Consider the following 15068-nt stretch of genomic DNA (forward strand, 5'->3'; position numbering starts at 1 on the left):
CTATCTCCTCTGTTTGCACGCTGTTCTGTGGCTTCTTTCAATCTCCCCAGAACTGGCTTCGGGGGGGGGGGGGAGAAGGGAGAAAAATCTATTGTGCTGCCTCCTACTAGCATAGCTATTTAGTTGAATCCAGTTACATAACGTTTAACAAGGCTGCATTGTCGTCATAGCAAAGTTGAGAGATGCAGTTGACAGTAATATCGAAGTTCTATTATGCTACATTTCTCAGTATCTTTATGGAATGTAATGACTTATTTGATTGGCAAGCATTCATGTGTAATGAATTTGGAGCCCCCCTCCAGCTTCTTTCACAGAACCTATTTCTTGTTGAATTGGGGTAAAAATGGCTAGAATCCAATGGGAAACATGTACTAAATTTTATCATTTATTTTAATTGGCTATATCTATACAAATATTCATTGAAACCAAATGGTGTGGCTGATGATCCTACTAAAATATATGAACATTAGAGGCCACATTTGCAAAATCCAAATGTGTTAACCCACATTTGCAAAAACCCCTGTTAACCATGTTTCCTGTTGCAAGTAAACATAGAAGCTATGTGTTTCCAAACTTAGAAGCTATGGCTTCCAAACAACCCAGGGTATAAATCTATGGTTTAAACTTGGTTTATGAATCCTGGTTTGTCTTAAACCTGAGTTCCCACCCAGTTTACACCTAGTGTAAAGCTATAGTTAACTGTGGATTCCTTGTTTTCCCACTTGTACAAAGAGAGAAGGCAAGGGGCTGCATGCAACTGCATAAAGCAAGTGTATCCTGGCTTAGTAAGGGTCATGTGAACTGAGTCAGTTACGTTGTCATTTTTCAACACTGTTACATTACTAGCATAACTAATGCCTTCATCAACAAACACAATTGCATATTTGTCTCATCTTCATTATGAGTAACCTCTGGGCCTACAATCATTGTATATTCAACTAACCTTCCATTCTGCTGATAAAACCCTTCTTCAAATTCCCGTAGAGTTTTGCGCAATTTCTTTTTTCCGCTCTGGCTTCCAAAGTTGCTCCAATAATTCAGGCCTATAAAATTATTTTAAAAATGCATAGGGTAATCAAAACCATCATGGATATTCCACCCATCAACAAAGCAATAATATCAGTGCCCCTTGCAGCACTGAGTATAACATAGCTGCTTTCTGCAGTCGTCAGCTATGCAATCAAGTCACCATAAGGGAATGGATTGGCTGTGTGATGATGCTTCCCATGGGGAACTCGGTCCACACAGCTGATGCAGCTGCACCTCTGCTTGCCCCACACCTGATGTGGTTTTTGGGGAGAACAGCCTCTCAGGTCAAACTGGGATCAGAGCTGGGCCCATCTGGCCCATGGGATCCTCTGACTTAGAGGAAAACAGCTAACTAAGTAAAATGATTTGTCTGACCTGTACAGGAGGACGTTGCAAATGAAAATCCTTCAACTGTTCCACCTCACACCCCACCATGATCCACAAGTGTTTTTTTAAAAATCAATCAGCTGTTTGATTACAAAGCTACATTTGTTGTGTGGTGGTCGCATTTACGTACATGGAAGCTGCACGTGTACTCGACAGACGAAGCTCTCGAGTCAATTTCTCTTGACTTTCTTCAACATCAGATTCTGAGTTTTTCAACTGGACTAGTAGTAATAGACTGCGTTTGGGTGTTAGTTTTTAAGAGGCAGTGAACTCTGATGACACATCACCATCTTCCTCCTCTTCCTGAACAATAATAAAATTGTTCAAACATGCATTAAGTATTTCAACTACCTGGCTATAAACCCAGTAAAAGACACATTCATTCTGCACACACATTCAAGCTTACATTTTTGTTACAATTTGAGGTGTGGAGATGTGTGTATTAATGTGAAATGCAGCAGTTAAACTCAACGAGTACACTATAGGCCCTTATGGGACCTCTGTTGTCTTTGGATAGATAAATACCTTGCTTTCTTCAAGAAGTGGGCTGTTTCTCCTTCAATGATAGGTTGTAACATCTGACCTCGTCTTTTGGTTGATGGTGAGCCCTAAAATATACATCACAATATGTTACGCAATATACAAGAAATCTATTCTTTTGTTCAACTTACATTTGGGTTGAGTACAGCATCATTTTATATTTTGCGCTATGTTGGCAAAACACACTCAACCCTAGTCAACATTTATCTTCAGGCATTGGTTCCCATCATAAGTGAGAACAGTAAATCTTACATGCAAACCAATGCCCAATTCTCAACTACTGCACAGGAAGCTTTACAGAATGTCTAGAGAAAGATCACCATGTTAAAAAATGGTAGTCACTTCAGACAAAGGTCCATTATAACAAATATTGATGAATGTAGACAAATAGAACACATTTAACATTTCCTACAGCTGAGAAACTAAATAACATCTTAAGAACTGCTGAGAGTTGGAACTAGTTTCATTACTAGATTATTTGTTATTGTTATCCCACCCTTCCAAAGGAGCCCAGGGTAGTAACCACCAAAGTTATAAAAAACACTTTAAGAAATAAACTGAATACATATTCAAAACATTTAAAAATGAAAGCTCTAAAAAAAATTAAAGGCATTAATATTTTGCAAATCCAAAACTAGGGGACCATATGAAACAGGATTAAGGATTTTTAAAAATTCACAATCTAGTGTTTCACTAACTAGCTTGGGAACACCTGTTTTGAGCATAAGGGCTAGTCCAGAAGGGAGACATCTAGCAAGATGAACACTCATTGTGAGGCAAGTACACACCAATCAGTTGGAAATGTATAGAAACACTGATTAACTACTTACAAGGATGGGAGTAATGCTTGCCTCGAGTAACATTGTTTCACAAGCCTGTATCTGTCAATAGAGAGGTTTAACAACATGCCTTTCTTCTTTGGAGACCTGAGTGAAAGGAGAAATGGGTTATCTAACACTGAAAACAAAACAGGGTATCTTCCCACTAGAGATCACATGATGTCAGAGTCTCCTTGCTCAGTAGTTGTCCTGAAGTGGCCCAGTTGATATGCAATGCTAAGCCATGATTTAGCACTATGTGGACATGTTTCTAGCAGCCTGAGCAAAGTACCTGGCTTGGCGGCACTTTCCTCTTCCCACACGGTGGGAGTAGGGCTTCTGCCAACTTTTGTTTCACTTTAAACTATCTTGGCTTGTCATTAGATATGATCCTGTTTTAAAACAATAACTGTGTTCACACATAAAACAAGTTCAGTCCACTCCCTGGCCTAGTCAGTTTTTAAATCTGTGATTTTAAATTTGGAGCTGTGAAGTCCATAAGCACATTGCTCATTCACACAAACCACAATAAGCCAGGAAGTCTAGCTTATCATTTTGAGCAAATGTGGCTAATTATGAGTTGCTAAACAAGCCAACTTTGATCCATGGGTTGGTTATAGAGCTGGCTTGTTTAACTGACTATTGTTTAAATCAGGGTCTGTGGTTCATACACGATGCTAAGCAGAGGAATACCAAAACTGCAAATTCACAATTTATGTGTGGACAATAAGTAATCACAGAAAAATAAAGCTTTCCAATACTGATAATTTTGCATCTTGCTACTCAATGCGAATTCTGTAGAAAGTGTGTACTTTGCAACTCCCTGGAAAAGACCCTGATGCTGGGAAAGATTGAGGGCACAAGGAGAAGGGACGACAGAAGACGAGATGGTTGGACGGTGTCTTGAGGCTAACCAACATGAGTCTGACCAAACTGCGGGAGCAGTGAAGACAGGCATGCCTGGCGTGCTCTGGTCCATGGGGGTCACGATAGGTCGGACACAACTGAATGACTAAACAACAACAGAGGCCTGACTACCTCCCTACAAGCGCCAGAAGAAGGGTTATTTATCTGTTATTTATTTATACACAGCAGAAAAAATACCAAAGCAGTGAACTGAAAACAAAAATACAATAGAACATCAGCTCAGATCTATTTCTTTCCTCTCTCAGTGTTAACAGTGTTTAAGAGAGCTGCCCTTTGATCTTTATTTTGGCAGCTCATTCTTTGAGCATCTACATTGCACACATTCAACCGATATGCTATTTTAAGAAAAATTGGCAATCATAAAATATGAAAATTACTTGAGGCAGGTGTTCAGTGATATTTCATATCAACATTAACTGTGAATTAAATAATTGCAGGGAATGAAATAATGAATATTACCGGTCGTCCATGCTGACTTTCATAGTACAAGAGACTTTTTTGGAGAGACGTTTTTTCTTCTACCAGATCATCCTTTGTCATTTTCTGTAACAAGAGAGACAAGTGTCTTACCCTAAATCTGCTCCTAGTGTAAGCTTCCTTCTGAAGCTAAAATTATAAAAGATAAGACAGCTATACTGAATATATTTTATACATATACAGCCCAAAAGTTCCAAAGAGTTCAAAACTCAAGGTAACTGCACCTGCTGCATGAGGCTTCCCCTACTGTTAGGAAACTGTACCCTAATACCAAATGACAACTCTTACTCCCTATGTGCATTTGAGACTTTGCAATAGTTTGTGAAAGTGTTTGCTTATAAAATTAAAATACAGTGAATGATTACTGTAATCCAGTGTTGCATGTTATATGGTTGACTCTCATCTTGTGTGGGGGTTACGTGGCCTTGGGTTTGGTGTGCAAAGCCAAAATCATTAATAGTCAAAACAACCCTTTAAAAAACTCTCCTAAGGCCACTGAAGACTCTGACAACCTCCGTAATCTCTCCAAAAGGCCACTACAGCCTCTCCATGCACCTCCAAATATTCTCCTAGAGTGAATGCTATGGTGGGTGAGATTGCCGGCATTCCCGCCCCCACCCCCCCTTTATTGGAGAAGCATGTTAAGCTACGATCGCACAACTTAAATGTGCATAAATTGCAAGTCAACTGCCTTAGGAAATTTATAAGTGCTGTAAAATAAGCTGAGCTGTTCTTTTCTTATCTCTTCAAGTGCAACAAATCAAATACAAAATAAGCATATATACCTTTATATCTTCTGGAAGGCAGCTTTCAATTCGTTTTTCCTTCAGCCTTTTAAAAATTAGTTCAACTGTGGCCTCCTTGGTAGGCTTCCTTTCTTTCTGTGCAACCCGGTGATCATCTTCATTTTCTTCATCTTCATGATCCAAAGATGAGCCAAAGCTTTTTGGAAGAGTGTTACTTCGTGGTCGTGTCTGAGGTATGAATTCTCCATCTGAGCTTTTGTGCTTTGCATCTGTATTGAAGAAAGAATACCAAACCCAAAGTCAAATTCACTTTGCAATTATTACTGTTCAATTACTTGAGTCAACACAGAAACAAGAAACTTATTCATTCATTCTCTCCAGTAAGGTCCAATGAAAGGTGCGAAAGTCCAAGAAGATAAAACACAAAATTATTACCTTTTATTTGCTTTTTCAATTTGGTAAGCTCTGTCATCCACTTTAAAACCTTTGGATTTGCTGCAATATCAGAATACGACGGCTGAAAAGAGATATGTATAGCATTAGGATGCTCGGAAATCAAACACACATTGAATTTAACAGGGTTGACTTCTTCATTGGGAGAGTTCTCCATGCCCCTTGCTGGACAAAGTAAGTAATAGCAGCAAAATCTGGGCTTGTGTTTTTCATACACCCCAGCATGCAACTTCTTTGGTCAGAGAATTAAGAACCTAAGAATTACCATGCTGGATCAAGACATCTAGTCCTGCCCAACCCCCAATAGATTTTTTGGGATACAATTGAGACCTTTTCACTGACTACTATACAGGAATACATAGAGCCATGTGAAAAACACAACTTTAAAGTTTGGGAATGCTAGCTAGCTACCAATGTGTAAAAGCAGCTTACCTTGAAATTTTTGTCTTTTTCAAACTGCTCCTCAAACTGCCTTATTTTTTTCTGCAACTTTTTGACTAGCTGATAAGGAGTCTTGTCTTCCCTTCTGTCATCCTTAGAACTATTAAATGATGCTCTTCGAGTTCTGGATTTAAAGAGCAAGGTTTTAGATACCAAATACACATATTGTAAAATACACAACACTGAAAAACAGCAAGCAGGTGTACATTTATATTTCCATCACAAAAGCCAGAACAAAAATAGTCTCACCTGTTAACTTCTCTCACACAACATTGTCACTAATCCTCACTAAAGCTGCATTTTGCTCAGATGAGAACATGGCAGGTGAAAAAGCTGTCAGTCAAGTGCTTGAGTCACTCATAAGGGCCACCCCTTCCTCTTGCCACAAGATGATTGATATCTTCCAAAAGCTGTAAACCATAACATCTAAAAAACTATTAAACCGTTGCAAACCCTCCTCTATGGGAAAAGTACAGCTCTTTCACACCACAACTTAAAAGGTATCTGGTAAAAGCAGTAACAGAAAATGATGTATTCTCTCTGACACCATTATCAGATTGTTTATAATGCAGGGATTAATGGAACATGGTCTTAAAACCTCATTTCAACTATTATATTCACAATAGCATTGTTACTTAGCTCAGTTGAATAAAAGCTAACAATTCAGATTCAGCGCCAACAACTCCTACAAGTGCTGAATTCTATGCATGATTTTAGGATTCTTGGTTTCAAAGCATCATATGAAGAACTGGAAATCAAACTGGCAGGATATTTCTGACAAAGTTTCATAGCTTTTCCATGCCTTTTTCTTAAAGTATTCTATTTCTTCCCTCCTTGTAGTGATGTGACCTGCAACAGCTACCCCATTTTAAAGGGTGTATTAGATGTTCTCTCTACAGCCAGACGACAAAAAGACTCTAAGATTTGGAGCTTATGCTAGCTAAAAGCAAACACTAAAGGCTGGATTCAACTAATGCATCCCGCAGCAGAAACCTGCACAAGGACTTCCACTAGAGCAATGGGGCTTTCCCCCCTTCTCCACACACCCTCCCAAATTGACTCAGGAGGGGTTGGAACCCCTCAAGTAGCACAAATTTCACCTCAGTGTTGTCAACAATTCACTCTTCCTATTTTGCCTTCTTTTAGACTATTTTACTCTCTGAATAATATTCTGATCAATATCCTGTTGGAAAAAGTTAATCTCCCTTTACAGTCTCAAATTCAAATAGTGCACTTGAAAAGTGAAAACATTGGGAGCTCATAAAAACAGGAAGAGACTGGAGAGCAAAAAAGGAAGAAAATCAACAAACACTGATGAAAATAAGTATCACTCATCTCAGAACCATGAAGATATGCATATAAATATACAAAATTGGGTAACCTGGAAACTGAGGTTTTTCTCCCTAGAATGTGTGTTTTGTACCTTTGGTACAGCCTTTCTCCTTCCAGACTTAGGAAAATTTTCTCTAATGCACCTTAGCTACTAATTCTTTATTGCACAAGTCTGCCCACCTGGTATATATTTACTCATTATGAGGTATGCCGAAGCATTATTAATGTTACAAATTCAGTTTTAGGAAGAAGGAGAAGCCAAGGCTTAAGACTATCTTAACTGTTTTGTCCCAATGCATCTGTAGAAATGGAACATCAGAACATATCAGTAGCTTCAAAGATGGTACTATGGCTGCCAGAAAAGCCACACTGAAACAAAATGTGTAAGCCACAGGTTGAAACAGAGAGTAAAGAAAGAGCTGCGAGTAGAGGTGCCCCTCTGCCGATCCTTCGGACCCCCTGGGAAACTCAACAAACCTGTTGTACCTAGAACTGGGTGTGGATAGTGCAGCTGAATGGGACACAGCTGATGTCAGCCTGCTGAAGTACCATCCACCTTGGGATTACCCATAGAAAGCAAGACTAGAGTGAGGAACTACGGTCACGACTGCTGTTTCTAGGAACTCGGTTCTCGCTGTGAAACTTTTGTGGGTGAGCTGAGTGTTTGTTTGGACCCTGGGTGAAAACCCAGAGGCTGAGAGGGAGGGTGTGTCAGAAGGAAAATGAATTGATACTGATTTATATACATTAGTAACTTTGTGTTAATGTAATGTTTTTATACGTAACTCTGTTTTTGTAACAATTTGTCTGTTGTTGCTTCAGTTTTCTGTAAACCGCTTAGAGATATTTTAAATATATTAAGCAGTACAGAAATTAAATAATCATCAAATAACCAGCAATAGGACACCTATGAATCTAATGAATAGGCACTTGAAGAAAAATGTCACTGCTAATCATCCCATGCTTTGTGATGATCTCAGGATCAAGAAGGTGACAACTCTAAATGTACCAAAGACTCATCTGGTGTCTACAACATAGGATGAAACAGGATTTTCTGGAGCCAGGGGCAGTTAAGTCCAGGGAAGTGAAAGTAGTAATATTTTAAACTGATGTTTTGGAAAAGAAGTCATAAATTTGGACAACTGACGACATGCTGTGATCCAGGCAGATTAAGGAGTTATTTCTTACTGAACAACACAAATACCGCTCCATGCACCATATGAGACGTAAGCTCCAAGTATTTTGTTAATATTGGGGGGGGGGACCTGACAAGGTTTGAGTCAAAGGTTGTGTAGAAGATGGAGACAGATGTCAGGTGGTCCACGCTTATGCAAAGTACACATTGTTAAATATGGACTCAGAAGACATATTGGCATGGGGTCAAAAGTAAAAGGCAGCAGAGAAAAAGATATAGAACAAGTGTATCATCATGCAAGATCTCAGAAGCCTGAATTCCCTAGCACCTGCTTAGAAAAATGAGTAACAACTATGCATTTAAAAAAGAAAAACAAATGGACACCACCATTTCTCCATAGATTTTCCCAGACCCCTACTGCTCTCAGACAAAACCAGCCAATTTCCATTTTAATTAAAGTCAAGGGACCTTATTGCTGTAAAGACCAAGACGAAGGCTCTACAGATGTAGGTGCTATAGGTCTATGGTCTGCCCGGCTCCAACAAAGGTGCTTAAAAAGCAGTGAAGAATGGTAGTGAAATATACAAGTACACAGGGAAATGAGATCTTGAGAATGACAAACAATTTAGCTAAGCTCTGGAAAAGAAAAGAAAAAAAGCTGACATATTAGGAAACAACTAATGCTCTGTAAGTTCAACACTATGAGCTGTATCTAAATTTCTCTCCGCCACCCCAATTCATCACCAAAATTTGCTGCAGGGCGTCCCCCTGTCTGGAGAAGGTTTTGAAGATGACAGTGGGGAGGAAAAGGACAAATCCCAATGTGTGAGTGTAAGTACCGGTATGTTCCATTCAAGCAACAGCAGTACTAGACACAACCCTTAATACTTTTTGTAGCTATAAACATGTTTAGGAGCACTGAAGTCAGTTGTAGCATTGTAGAACTTTTAAACTGTCACCACTATCCATTATGAAGAAAGCTTGTGGCAAGAAGATGGTTCAGGCCCACATGAGACTTGAAGCCTTGACTGAGTATGCTTTCCACTCCTTGTTCTTCCACTTCAGAAAAAAATGAAAAAACTTTGTAGTGACAATGGTTGGTTTATGTATAATTTTCATAACCAGAAAAGTATTCTTGTGTAACAATGCTCAATAACTAACATGAATCAGAACTCAGGGCAAGGCAAGTCTCCATCATTAAAATGATATAACATTTTGCCCATTATGGGTGGGTTGAGTGTACTCTAGAATGCCTCTCTCTACAACCACAGTGTTAAATCTGCTGTACGTTAGCTGGAAACAGGTGGGAAATGCATACACACTAAAAGTCAGGCTAGATAGCATCACAACAATGACCATGTAGTTTAAGCATAAATGGATCGGATCCAGACATAGTTATGAACAGAAGACCAGCTCTGCTAGATCAGGCCAAAGCCCATCAAGTCCAGCATCCTGTTCTCACAGTGGCCAACCAAATGCCTATGGGAAGCTGAAAAGGAGGACACTCTCCCCACTTGCGATTCTCAGCTACAAGTACTCAGAGGCATGATGCCTTCACCGGGGGGAATAAAGCCATTATAGTTAGTCGTCACTGATAGCCTTATTATCTATAAATTTGTCTAATCCATTTTAAAGCCAACCAAGTTGGCAGCAAAATTCATCGTTTATGCACCGTATGAAGAGGTACAGGATAGACCTGAGTACTAGTGTTATGAGAGAAGATGAAAAACATCTTCCTATCCACTTTCTTTACACTTTGGGTGGAATTCAATGTCGCTCTATGGTGAACTGCTGCCTGCCTGATGCAACGATCAATCAGCCCCTCTCCTCTCCCCAATGTGCTGTTCTAGGTGTTCTCTTGACACCCTCCAGGCCAATTCCAGAGGTGTGAGGGGGAGGGGGGAACTCCACTGCACAAGCAAAATCCCTTGTACAGGCTTTGCACTGACAGATTATGTGAAGACCACCCCATGTTATCTTATACACCTCTATTGTGTCCCACCTTACTTCTCAATGAAAAAGACCAAAATGCTCTAACGTTTCCTTGTAGTTACAACTTTGACTAGACCCATTGGATCCAGTAGGGCTTAAGTTAGTCCTGACTAATTTCAATGAGCAATGAGCAAATTCAATGGATCCAAATTAAAATCAGGTTTGAGATTTCTACATGCTAGGTACAGAAGTCTCCAAAGTCTGCAATGCAGGGAGATGGACTAGATGACCCGTGGGGTCCCTTCTAACTCTATGATTCTATCTCAGCTTTTACACCAAAACACCTCTTTTCTAAAGAGAACTGACTCCAACCAACAGAATTTGAAAACTGTGAAACTCCTCTCAGTAAGGCAAATGCTCCTAATCTTGATAAACGAGCTTTTCATCAGTGGGTGAATAGAACTGGATACAATAGTCTGCATTCTTCCCTTCATTCTTTCAGGTAGGCATTACATGGAACCAAAAAAGGTTTTGCAAAGCACCATATTTTTCGCTCCATAAGACGCACCGTTTTCCTCCTAAAAAGTAAGGGGAAATGTCTGTGCATCTTATGGAGCAAATGCATGGTCTCAGGAGCCGAACCGCCTAGGGGTCAAAAGCAGATCATGCTTTTTTTTTTACAAAGAGAGAAGGGGGTGTTGAAAGGAAGCCGCTGAACAGCTGTTCAGCAAGTGATCAGGGAGAGATAAGGCTCCCTTTCCAGCCCCGCCCCCTTGCCCAGGCCTCCATTGCTGAATGCGGAGGGAGGCTGTTTGTTTCCCCACTGACATGTGACTGGCTGATTACATTATCTGTCTGGAAATTGTAGAAATGGCTGTAGGACTAGAAGCTGCAGAACTGTGAGTCGAACCCCATAAAAACGGGGCTTTTCCTCTTTGATCCTCCAAAAAGCAGGGCTTTTCCCTTTGCAAAAAAAGCTGCACCACTTTGAGCTGATCCTTAAAAAGGGGGGCTTTTCCCTTTGCAAAAAAAGCTGCACCACTTTGAGCTTATCCTTAAAAAAAAAGGGTTTCCCCCCTTTCCTCCTCTAAAAACTAGGTGCGTCTTATGGAGCGAAAAAATACGGCGATTTCATAGGAGGGTTACAGGCCCAGATGGACACCCATTTCATGGCACTCAGGATTGGGGTTTACAAAGATGAGATAAAGAATTCTAGATCCTAACATATGGAATTGCAATAATTTCTCGTGTAGCTTAGTTGTGAGCATTAACTACCTACCTAACAAAAGAAAGTGCTTTAGATGAAGAATCTGCTTTTTCTGGATCATGCAGAAAACGCTGGCTTTGTCCAAAATCCAAACTCCGATGGGACAATATGGGATGACTGTCTTCTTCCAGAGGATGATTCATTCTTCCAGCTTGTGGAGAAAGCTGAGCTTCTCCAGATTCACTCTCTTCCTGCCAAGATTTAAAAGCCGGAAACGGCTCTACAAAAGACAATGAAATAAAAAGCAAATGGCACTTAGGTATTAAAGGGTCACAAGGAAAACCAAGTGTGCATTAAATAGTATGCTTATACACAAAATGAATAGTGAAATGCACTGGAAAGCTACATGTCATAAAGCAAACAAAAAATAAATAGCCCAATACGCCCAAAATACATAAACAACAATATTCATGAGTGTATACAACTTATGCATATTTCTGAATAGTCAGCATGCATTACTTTAAAAAGTTGTACAATGCTGCACAACAGATTATATACAGTGTGCATTTTAGATAACACAACAAAGCCAGTGTGATGTTTAATCCACTGGCAGCAGATATTTTCTGTAAAAGCAATAAAAGGCACACTGAAATAGTTCAAGTGCAACATTTAGTGCATTGATCCATCTACATAAAGATAATGAATACAATCTTTTACAACTCTTAGGTTGCAATCCTATATATGCTTGACTAAGAGAAAGTCCCATTAAACTCAACAGGGCTTACCTCCAAGTAGACATGTATAGGACTGTACTGTTAGAAAACAAAGCAAAATCAACTATGCTTCAGTATATTAAAAGTTCTGACTTCCTTCATGTGTTGATATATAGGATTAGTTCACTAGTTTTAGAGCGATGTTGAAGGAGAATAAATTGTTTTCAAACATGAAAAAAGAACAGAATAAAATTCCAAATTTGAGGAAAAAGTGATTTGTTGATATGTTTCATAAACTGATTTCTGCTTTAAAGGAACTGAAAGATTAAGTAAGGGATCCCAGGAAATAAAATCCTTGTTAATGTCCCTTAAAAAATTTGTATCTACATCTCTCTTTAAGGGCTTTTTAGCTGTCTGCTTTGCTGCTATCAGGATATAGTTACCATAATTTCCAGTGCAATTATTCTACTTGAACGCTAAGTTCAAAGAGTATGGAATGGTAACACAACAAAATGTTGATTGACCCACTTGTACCTGCTTCCCACCGAGTACAAAAATGCCTTTAAGGAATCACTGGCTTGAAGTAAAAGATGCCGGGTTTTAAAAAAACCCACAAACCAAGCATGTCCTCATGTTGTGAGCATATTAAGCTGCCCTATGCAGAGTCAGACCATTGGTTGTCCATCTAGCAGATTAATAAGCACTCTGGTAGCAGCTCTCCAAGGTCTCAAGCAGAAGTATTTCCCAGCCCCGCTGGTTGGAATGCTTTAACTGAACCTGGAACCTGATGCATGCAAGGCATGTGCCCCTATAAGTACGTTATGGCTCTTCAGAAGGCAGCAGGTAAAGGGGTAATTTGAAAGCAACCATAACCATGAAAAAATGTAGATAATGTATGGCGAGCCATACTTACCCTCCCCTTCTGTCTGCAGATGCATTGTTTTGAAATCAATGAGGGGAAAAGTGATAGGGCATGGTGCTAATAAATGAAAAAATGGCAAAAAATACTGAAGTGAACACATCGCACAGTTAGAACAAACCATACATAACATGTAGGAAGTACAGCACAAGGAAAGTCTTCCAACTGAGTGGGCCAGGTGTGAGCACTCCATTCCCAATGATGTGGGACAGTTGAAGGTGCCCAGCATCACTCAAGATTGGGCCCTTCATTAATTAAAAGCCTTTCCAGAAGGGTTGGATCAGAGGTGACAAACAAAAAGCCACATGCTTTCCCATGTTTTAGCAAAACACGTTTTTAAAGGAAGAGGATTTACACACAAGACAGTTTTTGCTCACATTTTTAAAGACAGTAATAGCAATTCAAAATGCAGGGAAGTAATTAAATTATTTGTGCACTCAACACATGCATTTGTTTAATTAGAATGATAAAGGTTAATACTGGTAGAAGAAGATTTTTTAATCACAACATACTAAGCAGGCCTCACTCTGCAAACCAATGAAGTAGACCAGGATCCCACAGGCTTACACAGGAAATCCAACTAGTTAACACAAAAAGTTTAGCATACTAGAATTCTAATTGATTTTGACAGAACAGAGAATGACCAGATTTAGTCCAGGGTCCAAAGGACCATGCGAAACCTTCCAAGAGCACAAAGGGGGTACAGATACAGATACAGCAGCAAACAGAATAAGAAGTCCTACTTGCCACATTTTTTCTTCTAAAAGCAACTTGAGAAGCAGACATTCCTACCATCTAAACAAAGGACTGTTGTTGCTTTTAAAGCAGATATTTGTGCACAAAGTACTACTTATGCTTAGATTCAGGGAAAAATGGGGATGGGAGCTATCACCTATGTGGGAAGTAATTCCATGTTGGGATTAATATTGGTACATATCCACACACTGGCTCAGCTATATGGTTTGGTATGTGTGCCTTCCTCCAATATTCCTTCATGCTCAAAGCAGTTCCTGGCTTTCAGCATAAAGTTTACCCTTACATCCAAACTAGCAAACAATCATTTGTGTTTGTTCTGCAAATTAGGATCAAACGCTAATTTATTGGACAAGTGCAAGTCATAGTTTTCCATATGGTTTGCTGAAAACAATGAAGTCCTTAATTACGCTAAATGTATTTGGAGAAGGTGGAAGAGGGAGTGCAAAAGCCAGAGAGACTCCTTCCAGGGTTATTCTCATATAATACAAAATAAAAATAAAAATAACCTAAGACTGAAACTTTCATGTCTGTGTTCCTGGTGTCCAGGTATTCACCTTTCCTGTTCTATAAGAAACTCCAACAATTTTTATTTACCCATTAGTGTAAAAAGAATAGCCCTAAATGCCTGATACCACATAAGAACACCAGGTTGGTTTTTTTAATTATACACAAAACAATTAAAATCTGTATCTCAAATTGATATTAATATTAATATTGAGGTTAGTTGATTTATGAGTTATACAACAGGGCAGTACTTGCTTCTTAAGTAAGCACTAACACTACATGCCATTGTATATCATTTAGGGCTGCACTTTGTACCAAAGTTAAAAACTGTGGCTACGAAGCCCCTGCTGGTTTGGCCATTATTTGGCCTACATGCTCCTTTCTTGCAGGAAAGGAAAGAAGAGAGGTGTGAATACTGCTTGGACAAGGCACTTAAGGCACCTCAGGAGCACAGCATTCAAGGAAGCTTCCACTCATTCCCCACAGTATAAGAGGGCAATGAGTATTGCCATTCTGGTTGCTGCTTGGGCTCAGGTGTTGTAGGCATCTCATATGCACGGTGATCTGGGAAACTGCTTCCATTCTGCTGCTGTGTTCAGGAGAGAGTAGGGTTGTGCTCAGGTCCTGCTTGTGGGATGCACATAGGCACCTAGATGGCTACTGTGATTACAGGATGCTGAACTAGAAGGGCCTCTGGTCTGATCCAGCAGGACTTTTCTTATGTTCTTTGGCTCCATGGCAGTAAATGATGT

The 15068-nt window shown here is 39.6% G+C and overlaps 1 protein-coding gene across 1 annotated transcript in view; it reads right to left on the reverse strand.

Annotated features, from left to right (window-relative positions):
* FAM13B (family with sequence similarity 13 member B) overlaps positions 1-15068 on the reverse strand; it is a 55619-nt gene that overhangs the window by 3192 nt on the left and 37359 nt on the right. Inside the window, 12 exon segments of the mRNA XM_033140176.1 lie at positions 944-1015; positions 1017-1043; positions 1547-1626; positions 1628-1686; positions 1889-2024; positions 2787-2882; positions 4161-4244; positions 4964-5193; positions 5360-5441; positions 5810-5942; positions 11497-11704; positions 13051-13116. Coding sequence (XP_032996067.1) covers positions 944-1015; positions 1017-1043; positions 1547-1626; positions 1628-1686; positions 1889-2024; positions 2787-2882; positions 4161-4244; positions 4964-5193; positions 5360-5441; positions 5810-5942; positions 11497-11704; positions 13051-13116 — 1273 coding nt within the window.

The sequence above is a fragment of the Lacerta agilis genome, chromosome 2 (genome assembly GCF_009819535.1).
Source record: "Lacerta agilis isolate rLacAgi1 chromosome 2, rLacAgi1.pri, whole genome shotgun sequence".
Taxonomy (NCBI): Eukaryota; Metazoa; Chordata; class Lepidosauria; order Squamata; family Lacertidae; genus Lacerta; species Lacerta agilis.